The sequence below is a fragment of the Mytilus trossulus genome, chromosome 11 (genome assembly GCF_036588685.1).
Source record: "Mytilus trossulus isolate FHL-02 chromosome 11, PNRI_Mtr1.1.1.hap1, whole genome shotgun sequence".
Taxonomy (NCBI): domain Eukaryota; kingdom Metazoa; phylum Mollusca; class Bivalvia; order Mytilida; family Mytilidae; genus Mytilus; species Mytilus trossulus.
In genome coordinates this window covers 54,915,720-54,934,921 of record NC_086383.1, presented here as the reverse complement: position 1 = coordinate 54,934,921, position 19,202 = coordinate 54,915,720, and the positions used below count along the sequence as shown (strand labels likewise).

At 31.9% G+C, this 19,202-nt stretch overlaps 1 protein-coding gene across 1 annotated transcript in view; it reads right to left on the bottom strand.

Annotated features, from left to right (window-relative positions):
- Positions 1–2,126: 2,126 nt before the first annotated feature.
- LOC134690171 (clumping factor A-like) overlaps positions 2,127–19,202 on the bottom strand; it is a 29,628-nt gene continuing 12,552 nt past the window's right edge. The window contains exons 4-6 of the mRNA XM_063550149.1: positions 13,375–13,445; positions 11,208–11,275; positions 2,127–3,258 (exon numbers count right to left, since the gene is read on the bottom strand). Coding sequence (XP_063406219.1) covers positions 2,127–3,258; positions 11,208–11,275; positions 13,375–13,445 — 1,271 coding nt within the window. The remainder of the gene's footprint in view (positions 3,259–11,207; positions 11,276–13,374; positions 13,446–19,202) is intronic.

The following is a 19,202-nucleotide window of genomic DNA, read 5'->3' as shown; positions in this document are numbered from 1 at the left end:
TTTTTGTATTTGGAGTTTTTGTGTACACTTTTTGAAGCGTTTATATAATTTATTTACTGTGTACATGTAACGTTAAATAGTCCCGTTTGTTTTTACATACAATCCAGCCTTTACTAAACTTTCACGTTTGATCCGTGCCAATTGACAAACTATTGCCAAACACCCTATATTATCCAAGATCTTTCCCAATCCTCCTGTCTTAGCTTTTCGGAGACCAGCAAGTCTGAAAGACTTATTCGTTAGAGCTGACTTTTCCTCAAATAAAAGCTGTTAAATTGCAGGATGTCGCAAGTCATGTGGTAACAGACGTAGTCTGACTTGTCAACAAATACTGAATACTCAAAAATTTACTTGCCACTCGACTGGGTCTGTGTACACTATATATTGCAATGTAACTTGCAAAACCCAGAATGTTGTATACCTCTCTCAGTGTCGATGTGGCATGCAGTATGTTGGCGAGACTGAGCAGCCATTCAACAAACGCATGAATGGTCATCGAAGTGACTACACTTGCAAGCCCGACCTACCCGTAAGTCGTCATTTGAGATCACCTGGGCACACACAAGCTGATCTCAAAAACCTTACTATCACAATCATAAACCACAACGAGGGTTGGTCGAAGGTCGACATACTCGCTCGGCAAAGATTTTGGATAAGAAAATTACGGACACTTTCCCCAGAGGGCATAAATGAAAAAACATAGAATGAGTCCCTCATTTTCCTGTCATCACCTGTTTCTAATAAGTCCAGCTTTAGTACTGGCTTTACAGTTCGAAATTATTTTTAAAAATAACAGTTGAAATTGCAGGGCTCCATTCATTCGGGATGGATGTATAAGTACGTAGCCACGTTCAATTATTTTACCTCATTAGATTATTTTTCTTATCATTATTAAACTGCTATTCATTAAGGAGGCTTATATATGTAGTTTCTGTTGCAATTGCCCTACCGTTGTTAAATTTGAAATATTATACCAACTTGGATCGTTTAGGACATTTTTTAACTTTTCGTTTGAGGACTGCCCTCAATGCAGCTATAACATCAAAACTGTCACAACCTTTGGAAATTTAGAGTTGTGCCAGTTCACATCGAAAATAACTATTTTTATTTGGCATAACTTAATTTGTAATCTTTGAGCCGTGTTTGGAAATTTTAGAATTGTATCAGCGTCTGGTGTTTGCTTAGATTGTATAAATTTCAGATTTTGAAAAAGTTTCTCAGTTTGAATATATTGACATGATTCATTTGACATCGTGCTATTATTGAAGCAGGATATATGTTATCCGAAATATCTAATATTTGTTTATTTTATAGTTATTTAATGGTGATGTTGTACCCTTTTTGAATTGTTATATATTATATTTTGTAGTGTACAGAATCATATTACATGATCCATCGCCCTGTAAGATTGATCGTTGACTATTTATTCATTTTATATATATGTCGTGTACATTTTATTATTTTGTACAGGTTATTACTTGTACAAAATTTTCATACCTCAAGTAATTACTTGTATGATGCCATCATACAGGTCATTATTTGTATGAATATAATTGTACAAGTAATAACCTGTACAAATTTTGTGGAGAAAAAGATAATAACATGTACAACTCACTCACTATCTTTCGTATTTTTTTGAAATTTATAGTGTGTTTGTTTTTCTGTTATTATTTTCAGGTGTTTATCTGTATTTTTTTTAAATGTTAGAAGTTTGAAGATGAAAGAAGGACGCAAAGTAATACTATAAGCTAACGTGACACCTTGTGCAAATTTATCTAAACAGCTAGATGCCACATAAATACGGACTTCTGGTACAAAGTGAGATGGTCATTAAAAGCAAAAATAAATTGGTACCCTCCATTCATTTATTTTCAAACATACATCATGACAAAAAATAACATACATAACATCACACATTGGAAATATAAGTCAAGCCTAATGGATTAAAAAACCTATTTGTTTGCACAAGACAAGGAAGCATTGCATCTTGAATTACACAATAAGTTCATTTTTTTGCATTTACAATTGCCTGTTTTACAGCCACCCCGACAGCTGCAGTGAACATGACCTTGGCCACCACATAAAGAAAGCAATTGTACTGCTTTTCTGACGTTAACCTCTGTGTTCTATGTTATGTCCAATATTGTCAATTCCTTTCTCTGAATCTTTTCAATTTGATTTCGACTCATGAAACCGAACATGATTCCAACTTTGGTACCTACTTTATATCCATTTTCTGCAATATCAAGCACAACACCTTTGATGTTCTTACAGTCCATCGGTCCACGGTCTACTCTTTGTACTGGTATTATAACATCGTCTCCAATTTCTAAATCTTTTAATCTTTTTTTGGAAGAAGACAACATCTCATCGGCTTGTATTTGTTGGCCTGACAGGGCTCGTTTTCTCGCGCGTATTATTTTGAAATTTGTGTCTGTGTCAACATCAGTTTCAGTGCTAGTACTAGTTAAAACATTAATTTCCGTGTTTGAGTCCAGATTGGTGTCAGTTTGAGTGTTTGTGTCCATATCGGTTTCCATTTCAGTGTTTATCTCCAGATCTGTTTCCGTGTCAGTGTTTGTGTCAAATATTGTTTCCGTGTCAGTGTTTGTGTCAAATATTGTTTCCGTTTCAGTGTTTGTGTCAAATATTGTTTCCGTGTCAGTGTTTGTGTCAAATATTGTTTCCGTGTCAGTGTTTGTGTCAAATATTGTTTCCGTTTCAGTGTTTGTGTCAAATATTGTTTCCGTGTCAGTGTTTGTGTCAAATATTGTTTCCGTGTCAGTGTTTGTGTCAAATATTGTTTCTGTGTCAGTGTTTGTGTCAAATATTGTTTCCGTTTCAGTGTTTGTGTCAAATATTGTTTCCGTGTCAGTGTTTGTGTCAAATATTGTTTCCGTGTCAGTGTTTGTGTCAAATATTGTTTCCGTTTCAGTGTTTGTGTCCAATATTGTTTCCGTGTCAGTGTTTGTGTCAAATATTGTTTCCGTGTCAGTGTTTGTGTCAAATATTGTTTCCGTGTCAGTGTTTGTGTCAAATATTGTTTCCGTTTCAGTGTTTGTGTCAAGATCAGTTTCTGTCTCAATGTAAGTTCTGACATTGTCGTCACTAGTCGCTGTTGTCAATGCAATTAAATCTTCTTCAGTTTCTATAGTATCAAGTAATTCTTTTGGAAGGGCTGATGATGACAAGCCAACTTTAGGGTCACTTCCGAATAAAGCTTTATACGGCGACTGATCAATTATTCTATGGTGTGACCTGGGGAAAAAAATAAAAACATGGAATTATTTTAAAAAATAACTAGGGAATGCTAATAGTTCAATATCAAACATAAACAACAACCACTACAACAACAAATTGAATCATTAATGTTAGTTTTCTGCTTAAGTCTGATTGGTATGAACTTCTTGTGACTGGTCAATGATATTTTTTATGAAGTTGCCTTAACATCATAACATATCTATTTGACGACTATTTTGAGACACTGTATGAGCCAGTGACTTTGACTTTATAAGTAAATTTCAATGTTGATTTTACTGCTTAAGTAACTTTGATATGTACTACTTTTAATTACAGATCAATGCTATTGTGTCTGGAGTTGCAATACAATCAGTTCATCTCAGATAATTTCAAGACACTGTCAACGAAATTATTGTCAAGTAACATTGTACATGTATCAATAAGCATTGATGCTGTCCATCAGATATATACGCGATTCCCTTTCTTAAATTTAGGTGAACAATTGAGACATATCTCTGTGTCAACAATTTATTTAGAAAAAGTCTATATTATTTTTGAAATTACTATTTTTGGGGTGTGTTTTTTTGCTCTTTTTATTTTACATGATTAAACAAAAATTTCTTTTTAAAAAATATATACCTGTTTTCATGGAATTGCACAAATCTTACTCCCTCGGACCAGTGTGTGTTGTTGTTTTGGTGTGTCCAAGAAATCATCATACTCTTTATGTCAGCGTTTGCTCTTTCGACAGACCCCTGACTTTGAGGGTGACGTGGTCTACCATGCACTAATTTCAGCTCTGGCCAAAGGAGTTAAAGTTCTGTAATAACATTAGCCGTACATTCCCTTCCATTATCACTTTGCAGTATATGTGGAGCTCCCAAAAGTAGAAAAATGTCAGTGAGTTGGTAAATAAAGGCAACAGTAGTATACTGCTGTTAAAAACTCATAAATCCGTGGACAAAAACCAAAATCGGTGTAACAAACTAAAACCGAGAGAAACGCATTAAATATAAGAGGAAAACAACGACACAACACCGTAACGCAACACACACAGAAACGGACCAGGCATCAGACAAAATCCCACGAGAATAACAAATATAACATCTAAACCAAATACAAGAATTTGGGATAAACAAGTATCGTGCCACGTCTTATAGTAATATCTCAAAAATAAGAGAAAACAAACGACACAACATTAAAATGCAACACACACAGAAACGAACAATAATATAACAATGGCCATCTCCCTGACTTGGTACAGGACATTTTTAAAGGGGAATAAAAATGGTTGGTTGAACCTGGGTTTGTGGCATGCCAAACCTCGCACTTTAATTGCAAAGTTAAATATAACATTGAAATGACAACATAATATTACAGGACTACAATACAAATAAATAGGAGAACATATTAGACAAAGAAACACATGTTTAATAAATAACAAAAAGAATCAGGTTTAAAATTCAATACGTCAAAAACGCGCCTCGTAAGCCACTTCAGCTGCTATTTTTGTCTTTAAAGGGCACAGTACACTGAATTTGGTAAAGTGGTTCTGGTAGTGCATGATCCACTTGTATTCTCCATCTGGACATGACTGATAGTCAACAAGGTCTACTTGACAACGGGAATTAAAGTCTAGAAGTGATAGGACGAACAACTAATATTTTGTGGTTTCAGTACGACTTTTCTTCAAAATGCACTGTTCACACATCTGAATGAAAATTCGGATAATTTCTCTGCTGATATTTGCAAATTATTTTTAACTCCTTATATGTCTTGTGGATGCCTCCATTGCTAACTCCAGAATGTGCAGTTCTAATCAACGGATAAAGTTCATCAACTGTAGAATAGTACTATTTTAAATTTCGTCACCTTTACGAATGAGTTTTTCAGTGCCTGCTACACTCAAAACATCATATTGCCTTAACATATCTTTGAAGAGCAGTCTTTTTGGAACTAAGTTTTGCTTCCTTTACATTCCCAATAGTCTCTCTGTATCTTTCACAAAGTAATGAACTATATGTTAAAAGGAAAACAATTTGTTGTGAACTTCAAATAGGCCAAGGTAAAATAAGGATCTGAACAAGTTCTTATCTTTTTCTCCAAAAAAATTTGTACAGGTTATTACTTGTACAATTATATTCATACAAGTAATTACTTGTATGAAAATTTTGTACAAGTAACAACCTGTTCAAAATAATAACATGTACACGACATATATATATATATATATATATATATATGTAGAGCATGCCATCATACAGGTTATTAAGTCGGCTTCATATCTTGACTTACATCTAGAAATTGACAATGAGGGTCGGTTGAAGACCAAACTTTACGACAAAAGAGATGATTTCAGCTTTCCAATTGTGAACTTTCCATTTCTAAGTAGCAACATTCCAGCAGCACCTGCATACGGGGTATATATCTCCCAATTGATACGATATTCCCGTGCTTGCATTTCCTATCATCGTTTTCTTAATAGAGAGTTACTGCTCACAAGGAAGCTATTAAACCAAGAGTTCCAAATGGTGAAGTTGAAATCATCCCTTCGTAAATTGTACGGACGACATCACGAGTTGGTTGACCGTTATGAAATAACCGTTTCACAAATGATATCGGCTATGTTCCTTACGTCGTAACTACAATCCCCTTCTCTTTCATGAATTTGACCTACCGAATTAGACTTTTTACCGGATTTGTAATCACATAAGCAACACGACGGGCGCCGCATGTGGAGCAGGATCTGCTTACCCTTCCGGAGCACCTGAGATCACCCCTAGTTTTTTGTTGGGGTTCGTGTTGTTTATTCTTTAGTTTTCTATGTTGTGTCATGTGTACTATTGTTTTTCTGTTTGTATTTTTCATTTTTAGCCATGGCGTTGTCAGTTTGTTTTTAGATTTACGAGTTTGACTGTCCCTTTGGTATCTTTTGTCCCTCTTTTATTACTTGTATAAATATACTATGGTGGAGGAAAAGATAATAATTTGTACAAATCATTATTTTACCTTGGCCTATTTGAGGTTCATAACAAACTGTTCCCCTTTTAACATATATTTCATACTTTGCCTTAAGGTATAAACTCTCAATATGTGAGTACATTTATATATCAAATATATGAACAAAACTGTGCATTTAAGTAGTCAAAAAGAGTGGTAAACGTCAGAAAAGCAGTTCAATTGCTTTCTTTAAGTGGTGGCCAAGGTCATGTTCATTGCAGCTGTCGGGGTGGTTGTAAAACAGGCAAATGTAAATGCACAAAAATTAACTAATTGTGTAATTCCATGTAATTGTCTTGGGTAAAAGCTTGACCTTTATTTCCAATGTATGATATATGTATGCAATTTTTGGTCATGATGTATGTTTGAAAATAAATGAATGGAGGGTACCAATTTATTTTTGCTTTTAACTACCATGTCACTTTGTACCAGAAGTCCGTATTTACGTGACATCTATCTGTTTAGCTAAATTTTAACAAGGTTTGACAGTCACGTTAGCTTATATTTTCACTTTGCGTCCTTCGTTCATTTGTAAACATTTCAAAAAAAATACTGATAAACACTTGAAAATAAGAACAGAAAAACAAACACAATACAAATATAAAAAATGCGAAAGATAGTGAGTTGTACAAGTTACATGTATTATCGTTTTCTCCACAAAATGTGTACAGGTTATTACATGTACAATTCTATTTATACAAGTAATTACTTGTATGAAAATTTTGTACAAGCAATAACCTGTACCAAATAATAAAATGTACACGACATATATATAAAATTATATAAAATAATAGGTCAATGTCAGGAAAATTAAAACTTTTTTGTATGAGGCTGAGACACTGGGGATGGGTGAGGTTCTTCCGAGCCCTTTCCCAGTTTTGCACCGAGTACAAAAAAGTTTATATCTATATGGTATTGACATAATATTGTTTTATATTGCAACTTAGATTAATACATTGATAGCTTTTAAAATCGTAACTGAAATGTCAAACTTATTTTCATCCCTTTATGGATTCCTGATTGTGGAAAAAGTGTCCCAGAATGAAATTGGCAATATACAAAATATATCTACGTTACTATATTTAGGAAATAAACACATGTAGTTTCAGTATAAACTAGTTTACTGACTCCATGATGGTTGTTATAAGTCTTTACGTGAAACCTAAATTCACGCCGTGTTCCAAAGGGAGGAAAAAAAACATAGAAAAAGTTTATATCGTAGTAAAAAAAAAGAAGAAGAAATAGTAAAAAAGAAATTCTGTATGGAAGTATAGTTTTCGATGTCTACTAATAATCATGGTATAGTCCTTTTTCTTATAAAATATGTTTTTGAGACTCAATCAACTCAGAATATTTCATTTTTATAATATTTCATTTTAAGATCATGCAATTTTAGCAAATGAGAGTACAAACAAGGTCAAAGTTGCACATGCAGCTTATCATTTATGTGTAATACCACCATTGATTTTTCCTTAATAGTCTTCGTTAAATTTTCACTTTTCAACAACATTGTGCAGAATTTGTCCTTGTTTAAAAAGAAGAAATACTTGGCATGAGTTAAGTTTTATTCTGAACAGTTTAATGATATAGACAAAATTCCCTGTTACATTTCATCGCATGTAAAAGAAAAACAACAACCATCTCTGGAAGTTCATCAATTTAATGTTCACCTCTTTGTAACCTGTGTACAAGTTTTAGTAACCATGTAACCTCAGTTTTCCAAAATATTCTATACAAACACGAACTGAAAAAAATAATGCTGCTTTGAAAGATCCAAGATTTATGTATATGTAATGAAATGTAGGATTGATTTCCTACAACTGTAAAATTTAATGTAATTGTTTTTTAACCTTTTTTCGTATGCAACTTGATACGACGTACTATGAGTTGGGGGTATGACACATTAAGTACGGATTATTTCCACCACTACTGGTGTTTATAATAAAATAAAAATAGTAACCTTGTTTTAATATTATAGTCACTGTGTCAAAAATACCGTCCATAATGTTGCATAATGTCACTCATCTTATATGTATTTCTCTCAGGCAAAGATGTACATCAGCTAATCCTATTGGATTGTTTATGTATAAATTCTCTTTTGGTTTTCATACCGCGAACGTAGAATGTTTCGACAGTACCTTGTTATTTTTCAAATAAATGCTGCAACTATTTCGTAAACAAATGTGTCGTTTTGACTTTGGCAGCTCTTAAAAGGGTAATTAATCTCTTAGTAAGTCATGTTCAGTCTTTCTAAACACTTATTTACTGGGGAAAATCATGATTTTTCGACATTTTGCTTGCCTTAGACAGAGGAAGATGTCTTATGATCTGTTTCAGCTGTGTTCTACCCCAACTAGAATATAAAAATAAGCAAAAATCATACAAAAAGAAGTCGGTCAAAATCTTTGATAACAAATGTGCAATAAATAATATAAATTTACTTACGACGGTGATGACCTTTTTTCTGTGGTTGAGCCTTTATATTCTGATGTACTTGCTTAAGAAGGAAGATACTATTATTAAAATTTAGTGTACTGTGTTTTGCGAACACATTTTGTTAAATTGTAATTGTTTGCTTAATTTCAAATGCAGTGTATAAGTATGCAACTATAAACTATAAGTGTTGCAGCTATCAACTTCTAACAGTGATAAGTCAGTGTATGTAGCCGGCAAACGTATCGTATGATTGAATTGAAGACGCATATTTAAAAAAAATATTCATCCCTTTATTTTATAAAAAAGAAGATGATGTATGATTGACAATGAGACAACCGTCCACAAGACTAGTGATTGTCAATAAAAGCTGAACACAAGTCCAAAAAACAAAAACAAAACTAGAGGCGCCAAGAAGCCTGTGTCTCTCGTTTGATATTTTTCTCTACAATTCATGCATGAAATAATGCAGCCATTATACTTTTGCAAAGTCCAGCCATGTCGGCCATGATGGTTGGCTTGTATGGTTATTGGTCCTTGGAATTATATGTTTAAACTAAACACCACTTTTTGTAAAAGATAACAAAAGTTACGAAACATTGTTAAGAATTTACTTTTAAAGGGGTGTCGATTGAAAATGTTGATCATGTTGACCTATTTGTTCTTTCTTTGCACAACGTTATTGCTGCTGACAGATGACAGTTTATCTCTATTTGTAGATAAATTCAACTCGATGATCAAATTCTGCACAACTTTCTTAAAATCATTAATTTAGGGCAGCAACCCAACGATGTGTTGTCTAATCGGTCTGCAAATTTGAGGGCAGACAGATGTAAACCTCATATATCATTTAACTTCATGTCAGATAACTCGAAATATGAGTTTCAGAGATATAAGCAAAACACTGCATTTTACCGTATGTTCTACTTTTAGCCATAATTATTTCTAAAGAGTTACTTTGACTTGAAATTATTTCAGTATAAAAGGTAGTATGAATTTACAGATGAACGCTCAGCCTAGAGTTAGTGTAAACACAAGCATCAATAAAAAGTATCAATTAGTAAGGTGACCACATCAGACGATTCAAAATAAAACATGACATTTCTTTATTACGACATTAATCTTACCGCTTGCACAGAAGGAATAGAAATTTTAAAACCGCTTTTTCCGGAATGCTGTTTTTTTATATCCATACTTTGAATGACAGCATCTAAAAAGTTCACAAAATATGTCAGAATAAAGTATTGCCAAAAAAAAATGAAATGGTTACCAACATTTCTGATAACATATACATGATCTACAAAACATTCTTTCTATAAAATCAATGCATACTAATACGGTCGGCTTCCATCTAAATTACGCAAATACATGTTAACATCAAATCTTTAATCAAGGTATATGATGTCAAATTTGTTTTTATGCTTTAAAGGGGTGTATATTGTACGTCAATGATAACGCAACCATCAAACAATAAAACTAACGAAATCACTTTTAAAGGGCGATGTACAGTTTCCAACTATATACTATTGTCCATGCAATACTTTTGATTATTAAGTCTATTAAATTTGAGTACATTTATGAAAACCAATCATACATTCGCCATCACAACACATTTTTAACCAATGCACATACATATTGTGTATGATTAAACAAGCGATCTGAGACTTCAACATTATCTCAACACAGTCGGTTTAAATCTTTGATAGGATACACAAACTTTCAGAGAGTAATGCAATTCGTTCAAAAGACAATACATCTTATTTAAGGTGATTACTTGTATGAATTTTATTTGATCATTATGACTGTTTTCATATCATATTCCAGTGAACATAATTCATAAAATACATTTGTAGCAATAGGATTGCTCCATCTCATGATATTTTAAAAGATTTTAACACAGATTGAGGATTGGGAACCTACAAATATACACTGCACTACAGTTAAGAAGTTTGAGGCCATAATGCCAATATGTAAAACTCAATTCGAAATTATAAATATACGGTTGTCTAACAGAATGATGTATTTTGAGCACTTGAAGAATGTTAATTTGTAAATTCATAATGCTTTTAAAATATTATTTTCGAATGGCAGAACACTTAGTTTTAGTATACCTCCTTCGGAAGTAGTTACCATATTTGTGTATGTGCTTGTTAAAAAACAAATACATAGTAATATATGACAATGTTCAACCGTTTAAAGCTTTGTGGAAACACAAAGTTTAACATCCATCAGAAACAAGAATCTGAGACTTCAAATTTTTTGACTTTCATGTTTAGTTTAATAGATCAAATGTACCAAAAATAATATATACTGTGGAATCATTATTATTCGTTGGATAACAATTTTCGTGGCTTTCGTGGGTACAGGTGAACCACGAAGTTAAATGTTCAACGAATAACAAATTTTCTATAGGCTTATATGCAGACTTCAGCAAAACCACGAAATTAAATATCTACGAACATGCAATTTTTTCGTAATCCACGAAAAATGGTACCGACTAAAATAAATGAATCCACAGTATTGTTGTTACTTACTTTCTTGTTGAAATTGATTCTGTGGTTGCACTATTATATTTTGTTGTTGTTGCTTGAAAGACATGATACTATTATTAAGGTTTCATATGTAAAATCAATTCTGTAATTTGTCTTTGATGACGCATTTTAATTACTTTTCAATTTATGTTAAATTCATAATGCAGTACTACACGTGTTGCAGATATATATTTGTACAATTCAGTAAGTGTGTAACCTGCAATCTTATCTCATGATTGACTAGAAGATACATATTCAAAATCACTGTGGACTATTTATTGCAATGTAATGTTAGATTGACCCCAAATCGGCACATCAATCCTAGTACAAAAATATCTGTGAAAAAAAAAGTTGTTATTTTATCAATAATGAAAATATGCTTATGGTTGAAATGCGTGGTGCCTGAAGCGTTACTATTTAAGTTAGTACTTATTTTCTATGAAAAAAATAAAATCACAAAAAAAACTGAACCCAGGGGAAAATCAAATCGGAAAGTCCCTAATCACATGGTAAAATCAAATAACAAAACACATCAACAACGAATGGACAACAACTGTCATATTCCTGACTTGGTACAGTCATTTTCAAATGTAGAAAATGGTTGATGACACCTGGTTTTATAGCGCTAAACCTCTCACTTTTGTACAAAAGTCTCATCAAATTCCGTTATATTACAATCATGCGTGAACTAAAAAGACATTATAAATAAAAAAGTCAAAATATGGGTACAGCAGTCATCATCGTGTTACAATTTCGCGTGTCCGACGTCAGCAAATTTATACGTCACATATCTTTGTTGTAAAACACGTAAGACGGGAAAGATATACATTCGAGATTGACTGAGTATAAGTGAATGTAATGGACACTCAAATGATTAATAATTAAAATGACTTATATATTTAGAATGAATTTAAAGTGGAGTAATATCAATTTATAAACATGCAAATTCCTACCCGAATGATCAGCCTTGAAATAGTTTTAGAGCAAACACCACATAAATGTCTTTCTTTCATAAAAGGTCTTTCCATCAAACCAATGTTTTTTTATATGAAAGTTGTGAAACTAACTTTAAAATGTCATTACAATCGTCAAATGATAGCTCCTAGTAAGCTGATTCCAAAAATATATTGTTTCCATACATTTTTTTTTAATAAGGGAGATAATTTTTTACTTCCGGTTTGAAAAATGTTACTTACGATTATATTTGAATATTTACTTGACACTGATTCCAAAAATATCTGGTTCTATATACTTTTATATTTATAAAGTACAAAAATAGCTACTTCCGGTTTACAAAAGGTAACTTCCGGTTGTTATTTTCAAGGTTAAATGGTTTGACACCTTTTTCTAAAAGTTTCATAGCTTTATCATGTATACATATAGAATAAAAGCAAAGGTCAAAATCTGGAACGTCAAATTAAGCTATGACCTTGAGATCAATTTCAAGGTCATGAACTAAGGACCTCAAATCAAAAGACCATAGGTCTTAATTATATTTGGTTAAGGAGTTATATCACTTAACGCGTATTTTTAAATACAAGAGAGAAGAAAACTCCCTTTAACGTTCATCGTGCCCTTGCAATAAAAAATTATGTGTTACGACATATCGCAACTAACAATTTAGTAAAAATAATTTGTTGATATCTTATACGGTCTTTTGATATAAGCGAAAATAAGCCAAATTCAAATATAAGGATATGACCCTGACCTTTGACCTTGACCTAATTTTCATTTTTTTGGACCACGGACCTCAAATCAAAAGATGCTAGGTCTCTCAGATGCATAAGGGGAAATAACTCTCATATGGAGCGGTCATATTGCTTCGGTCAAAATAGGACAAATCATGCGAAGGATATAACGAGCAATTTTGTAAAATAAATTTGCCGTTATCTTTACGGTTGCGAAGGAGTTGTGAACACAAGGAAAACAGTGTTTGGGGAGATAACTCCTACATAGAAAAGTATTTGGTTACTCAGGGTAAATTTCAAAAGCGCATAAACTGTTCGATATCATATACCAAATATCAAAGCGACATATTGCGAAACAAATGTTTGAAGAAGAAGAAAACTAATCAGAAGAAAAACAATAGGTCTTTCCACAGAAAAGTGGAAAGACCTAATTAAAACATAAAACATATCATATGACATGTTTTCTACGAAATTAAACTTACTGATTGCACATCAGGAGTAGTTATACTTGAACTGAAATGATCATCGACTTCCATACTTTCACACGGAGGATCTAAAAAGATTTTGAAATATTTTAGACTAAATAGAATTATATCCTACATCGCATTTCGAATAATAACCACAACATAACATAAATCAGAACTTCAACACATTACTCCTGTCTGATCCTGTCTTGATTTGATTAATATCATTGTTGTCAACGGTTAACTGGTTAACCGTCGGAAGGACCAAATACTGAATACCAAACATGCAAACCGGTTAACCGGACTTTTTGTCAATTTTATTAGATACTATATAAGTGTGTATTGAAATCATTTATAAATTTGCTCTCTTTAAAAATAATCATCGTGTAATCAATTTGACTGATCAATTATCAGCTATTGTTCATTAATAAACATGAAAAAATTTATAAGAATTACATTACATTACATTACAACTTGTATATCAGCTGGGGGCAAGATATTAAGTAAACCTATTTATTTAACATGATTTTTTTTAAAAGTAACTTTAAACCAGTAATCTTTTTAAATTTTACGGTTTAATTCATTATTTTATTTTTGATCTAATACTGCGAAGACCTACATGTACATCTGAATGTGCAACCTTCATCGTGGAAAACTTTGTCATACTTTTAACCTAATGCCATCTCTAAACATGTGAAATGCAAATAAACCTGAATGAAATTAATGTAAACTCGATGGTACGAGTAACAATCTTAACCCTTTCAATTTCAATCACACCACATTATTTTGTGAGACTTCAAGAAAATATGAAAGTATCATCGGTTTCAGGCATTTTCAATTTGATGAGACCAAGAAGTTTTTTTTTAATTTTCAATACTCGGACGCCATCACGAGTTGGTTGACCGTAATGGAATAACCGTTTCACAAATGATATCGAATATGTTCCTTACGTCGTAACTACAATCCCCTTCCCTTTAATGAATATGACCTACCGAATTAGACTATTCACCGGATTTGTTATCACATAAGGTACACGGATGCGACATGTGGAGAAGGATCTGCTTACCCTTCCGAAGCACCTGAGATCACTGCTAGTTTTTGGTTGGGTTCGTGTTGCTTATTCTCTAGTTTTCTATGTTGTGTCATGTGTACTATTGTTTGTCTGTTTGTCTTTTTTTTATTTTTAGCCATGGCGTTGTCAGGTTATTTCCGATTTATGAGTTTGACTGTCCCTCTGGCATCTTTAGTCCCTCTTTTAAATACATTATATTAATCCTTGACATAATATAAAAGAATTTTACCACTTGATTTTTTAACAGAAATATATTTATTTTTTGTAACAGCCTCATTTGCATGATGATGTAAATTTATTATGAAACAAAGGAATTATCCAATTTTTAGACCTTTTTAGACTGACCCAGAAGCATATTGAATAGGGTAGTTGCGTTTGAAAAGAATTATAAGCTGAAACCCATCCATTTTACTATGTTATGATCAATACAAATAAAATGCATTTACTTTTAACTTGCAAGACCCATTCCAGATATGTTTTAAAGTTTTATGGGGATTAACCATGAGGTATTTTTTATATTACAACAAAATAGTAAGCTTGGCAAATGACTATTATATCTTCATTATATAATTTATGCCTTTGAAGATTGGTGATCTAAGTCCCAAAATAACACATTTTTATTTGAGTTTTAATCAAATTCTAAAGACAGTTGGAAATTAAATACCATATAAAATTTAAAACAGTATAATCAATCTGATCAAAAAGTGAATAAGACATTAATGACTGCAAGTGCAAAAATCAATAAATTATCTGAAACTAGAGTCCATCTGCTATGCTCTTCCTTAAATTATCTCCCTTGGATAAGATCACAAACATGTCAGCTTCCAATAATGTGGTTTTGCAGACGACGGTCTTAGATGAAGGACAGGGAATTCAAAAAGTGGTTAGAAATTTAAATGAACAAAACATATCAATATTCCTTATCATTCTAAAACAGTGATAGAGAGGAATCACCGTTGAAAACTGTATATATATATATGCTTGCAGCAGGAAGTGAGATTGAGAGAGTCAAATAGTATCAAGATTATAATTTAGTACGCTAGACACCAAAACTGCTCTGGCGCAACGTCAATCATTCAACGACACATGTCTAAGAATATGCTCCAAGTACGGTACAGGGAATTTTATAGAATTCATTGGCATAACACTAAATAGCCTAGCAAGATGTTAACATCCCGTCCAACCCTGATCCTTCAAGGAAAGCTAAAGATGAACCATTATATTTATCCTTCATAACCGGCTGTATAAAGGACGAGTTATTCCAGTAGGAACAGGTACAAATCTTACACTAAATTTTCATTGTTCCTTATAGTCCATCTGAAATAAGGAGACCATATTTGATAGACTAGATTAAAAAGAAGTGGGGATGGGAGGGGGTGGTTAGGTGTTGATGAAAGGGCGTGAATATTAATTTACACCTCACTTAGTTTTTAAACATCTTATGTATATCCTATGGCAATGGAAACAAATAATATCACTTTTATATACATTTTTCTGTCTAGGGCAGGGTAATGGTACGACTATTTGATTCTAAAAAAGCAAAGGGGAGGGTAGGATGGTAAAAATCTATATGTCTGTGGCAGCTTAGAACGGAATATTAATTTTCAATCTATTACCTAGGGTACACTATTTATTTTCTGCTTAAAAAAAAGACCCCAAAAAAACCCAGGTTTTAATACAATTTCCAGACCAGAATTATTTCAGCATGTTCAAGATTTAACAGCACCAGTTTGTATTCCCTTCCCCTTAGTTATGTTTTAGTTCTTACTGGACGTTGTTCAGTCTACTAAAAAATATTATCTCGTGGAAAAGCTCCATATATACAAATACTTATTTACATACGTTGTACAACATGCATATTACACTAGACAACTTAATCTGGAAAACAATATTTTTTAACGGACAACTAGGCCATGGAGACTAAAAAAATCAAAAGCATTGCAAACTTTGGTAAAGTTGTTCTATTTTAGGACCTTACATGTACAAGTTTGTAGATTACTTATCATGATTATAAGGCTTTTTTAAAAAAAAAATACCTATTTAAACTACATGCACATGCACAGAAGTGCTACTCAACCCTACATTTCCTGTCTGATATATTTTGTGATATAAAACAAAATTGGAGAATCATTTTACAGTTTTACACTTTTTATAGGGATATGCAAGTGCTCAATGCTCAATTAAGAATTGTTTAGATAAAGTGACACTATCTAGGTCAAACTAAATACATGTGCATTATAAATATGCATAGAAGAATATGGAATAGATAATAATACAAATTTTATGTAATCACTTATATGATAACATAATAGTACATGTTATACACCTGTTAGATTAATTGATAAATTGGTGGTTGTTGAATGTCCAATAGCAAATAGTTCATGCATGTTTAGGACAAGAACAAATTGAAAATAGATACATTATTTGCATTCTTTGATATGTTAAATATTACCATGTATTTAAATTGTAGAGTTGCAATTGAGCCCAATTTTAAATTGGTCATTTAATTGCAAATGGTCCAAAAATAAAAACTTTGTTTGATTTCTACTAAATGGAACTCTTTGGGTTCTTTTCGAATTTTGTACCAAGTCAGGAATATGACAGTTGTCCATTCGTTTAATGTGCTTTGTCATTTGATTTTGCCATTTGATGGAATACGTTTTGAATTTCTTCGGAGTTTGAATAGTATTTTTGTAATTTTACTTTTCTATAAACATATATACACTATACCAAATGCAAACATGTATTCAGATTCTGAATTTAAGTCCGGTTTTGAATTTGTCAAAATTGTAAGGTCCAATTGATTTAAATTTTTTAACTTAGTTTGATTTTAACAAAATATTAACTCTTTTTATGATTCTTTGATACATGTGTATAGAAATAATCAAATATTCTGAACATAAATATGTTTTTAGATTTTTTATTTTTATTCCAGTTTTTCAAGTTTTCAGTTTTTGGATTTTGGGTCTTGTTAATATGAACTTGATTCACATTGAGGTCTTAAGGGTTGAAAATTAAACTCATCAAATTTGATCAAAATTTAAAATCTTGGGATTCTTTGATATGCTGTATCGGTTAAACCATGTCTTTATACCATATTTATTTTGTGTTAGAAATCTATATTTATATGTTTTTTTCAACAACATGTGTCCATCTCTGAAATAACTGGTGTAATCATTTTTAAATGAAACTTTAAAGAAAGATGAGTAAAATATGTAGATGATTAATCGGATGTCAAATATTTTTAAGATGGCCACCAACATGACAAAGGAAGGCAAGAATTTTCAATTTATTAATTTTTTTTGTGAGTATCAATCACTATGTAATCATGATCAACGATGTATTTATAAATTTTAGTTCATAATTAATTGGTATGAAAAATACAAATATATAGACAAGAACTATTAGTTTTAAAATATCAGCTGCAGTTATACGAGGCTAAGACATCGGTGTAATGCGAGCTTATGTAAGTTATATCTCCTGTTTGAAGATGAGCACACATGCATCGGATATTAATACACGACATACAGTTATTATCATTACCGTGCAATTACTTCTGTTTTTTTTTTGTTTTTGCTGTGAAAGACATAATTGCTTACAACTTACAACTCTCAACAGCAATACATAAAAATAGACCGACAGTGGTATATATGTATAATATCAATATTTATTTTTATGAACAAGTCTAATTTGAAAACTACGTGCAAACCTATGATTGCGTTGGATAAAAACCGCAATAAATATACGTGTGCATGTAAAACAAATTTCGCTGTAAGCTTTCCTCTGCCAGAACTATATGTGAAAAATTCCTATTGAGTTTTAACATACATGACTTTTATATGCAGTCTTTTCCACTTATTTTGTGTTTTAGAACAAATTCTTATTGATAAAATTTAGAACCTATTACAGCACAAACAACATTATCCAAAAGACAAAAAAAGTGAAAAAGTATATTTTAACAAAGCGCATTTGACTCACAGGTCTTACAACTGATGTTCTTATACCTTGCTGACTGTCATTGGCGATTGCCAAAAAAAATGACTACAAGATGTAAACAAATGGATCTTAATATTAATTAAATACTTAACAGAGTGGCAAAGCTGTCATACAACAAACATGCGGTGCATTTATGTGTTACACCAGATCACAATTTCAACAAGAAATGTCTTGTCAATGATATTAGGGATCGAAACGGTATTTGGAAGAACATATAATTTATCTAAATTTAGGAAAGACTCTTGAATTCAAAAGCGTAAATGTAGGATGTACGGATCATATAAAACCGATAGGGGGAATATGATACAAGCCCAAACGAAAAATATAAACAAGTATAAATTGAAAACTATGTTCAAATCTATGATTTCGTTCGGATAAAAACTGCAACTTTCAAACGTGTGCATTTTCGTTGTGAAAGAGTCTAATACATCACAAACATATTTTCCAAAACACCAAAAAAAAGTGAAAAGTATATTTAAACAAAACGCATTTGAGTAACAGGTCGAACACCTGATGTTCGTAAACCCTGCTGACTGCCATTTGCGATTGCCAAATAAATTGATCACATGATGTAACAAAATTGATCTTAATATAAATTAAATACTTAACAGAAAATAATTTACTTATATGTATATATTTATATATATTATATACACCTAAACTTATATGTTTATATATATTATTGACATCTAAATTGTAAGTATTATAGCTTCTATGATATAGAATTTAATCTGCTTCAATATTGGTAATATGAACTGTGTTTATATCGACCAAGTAG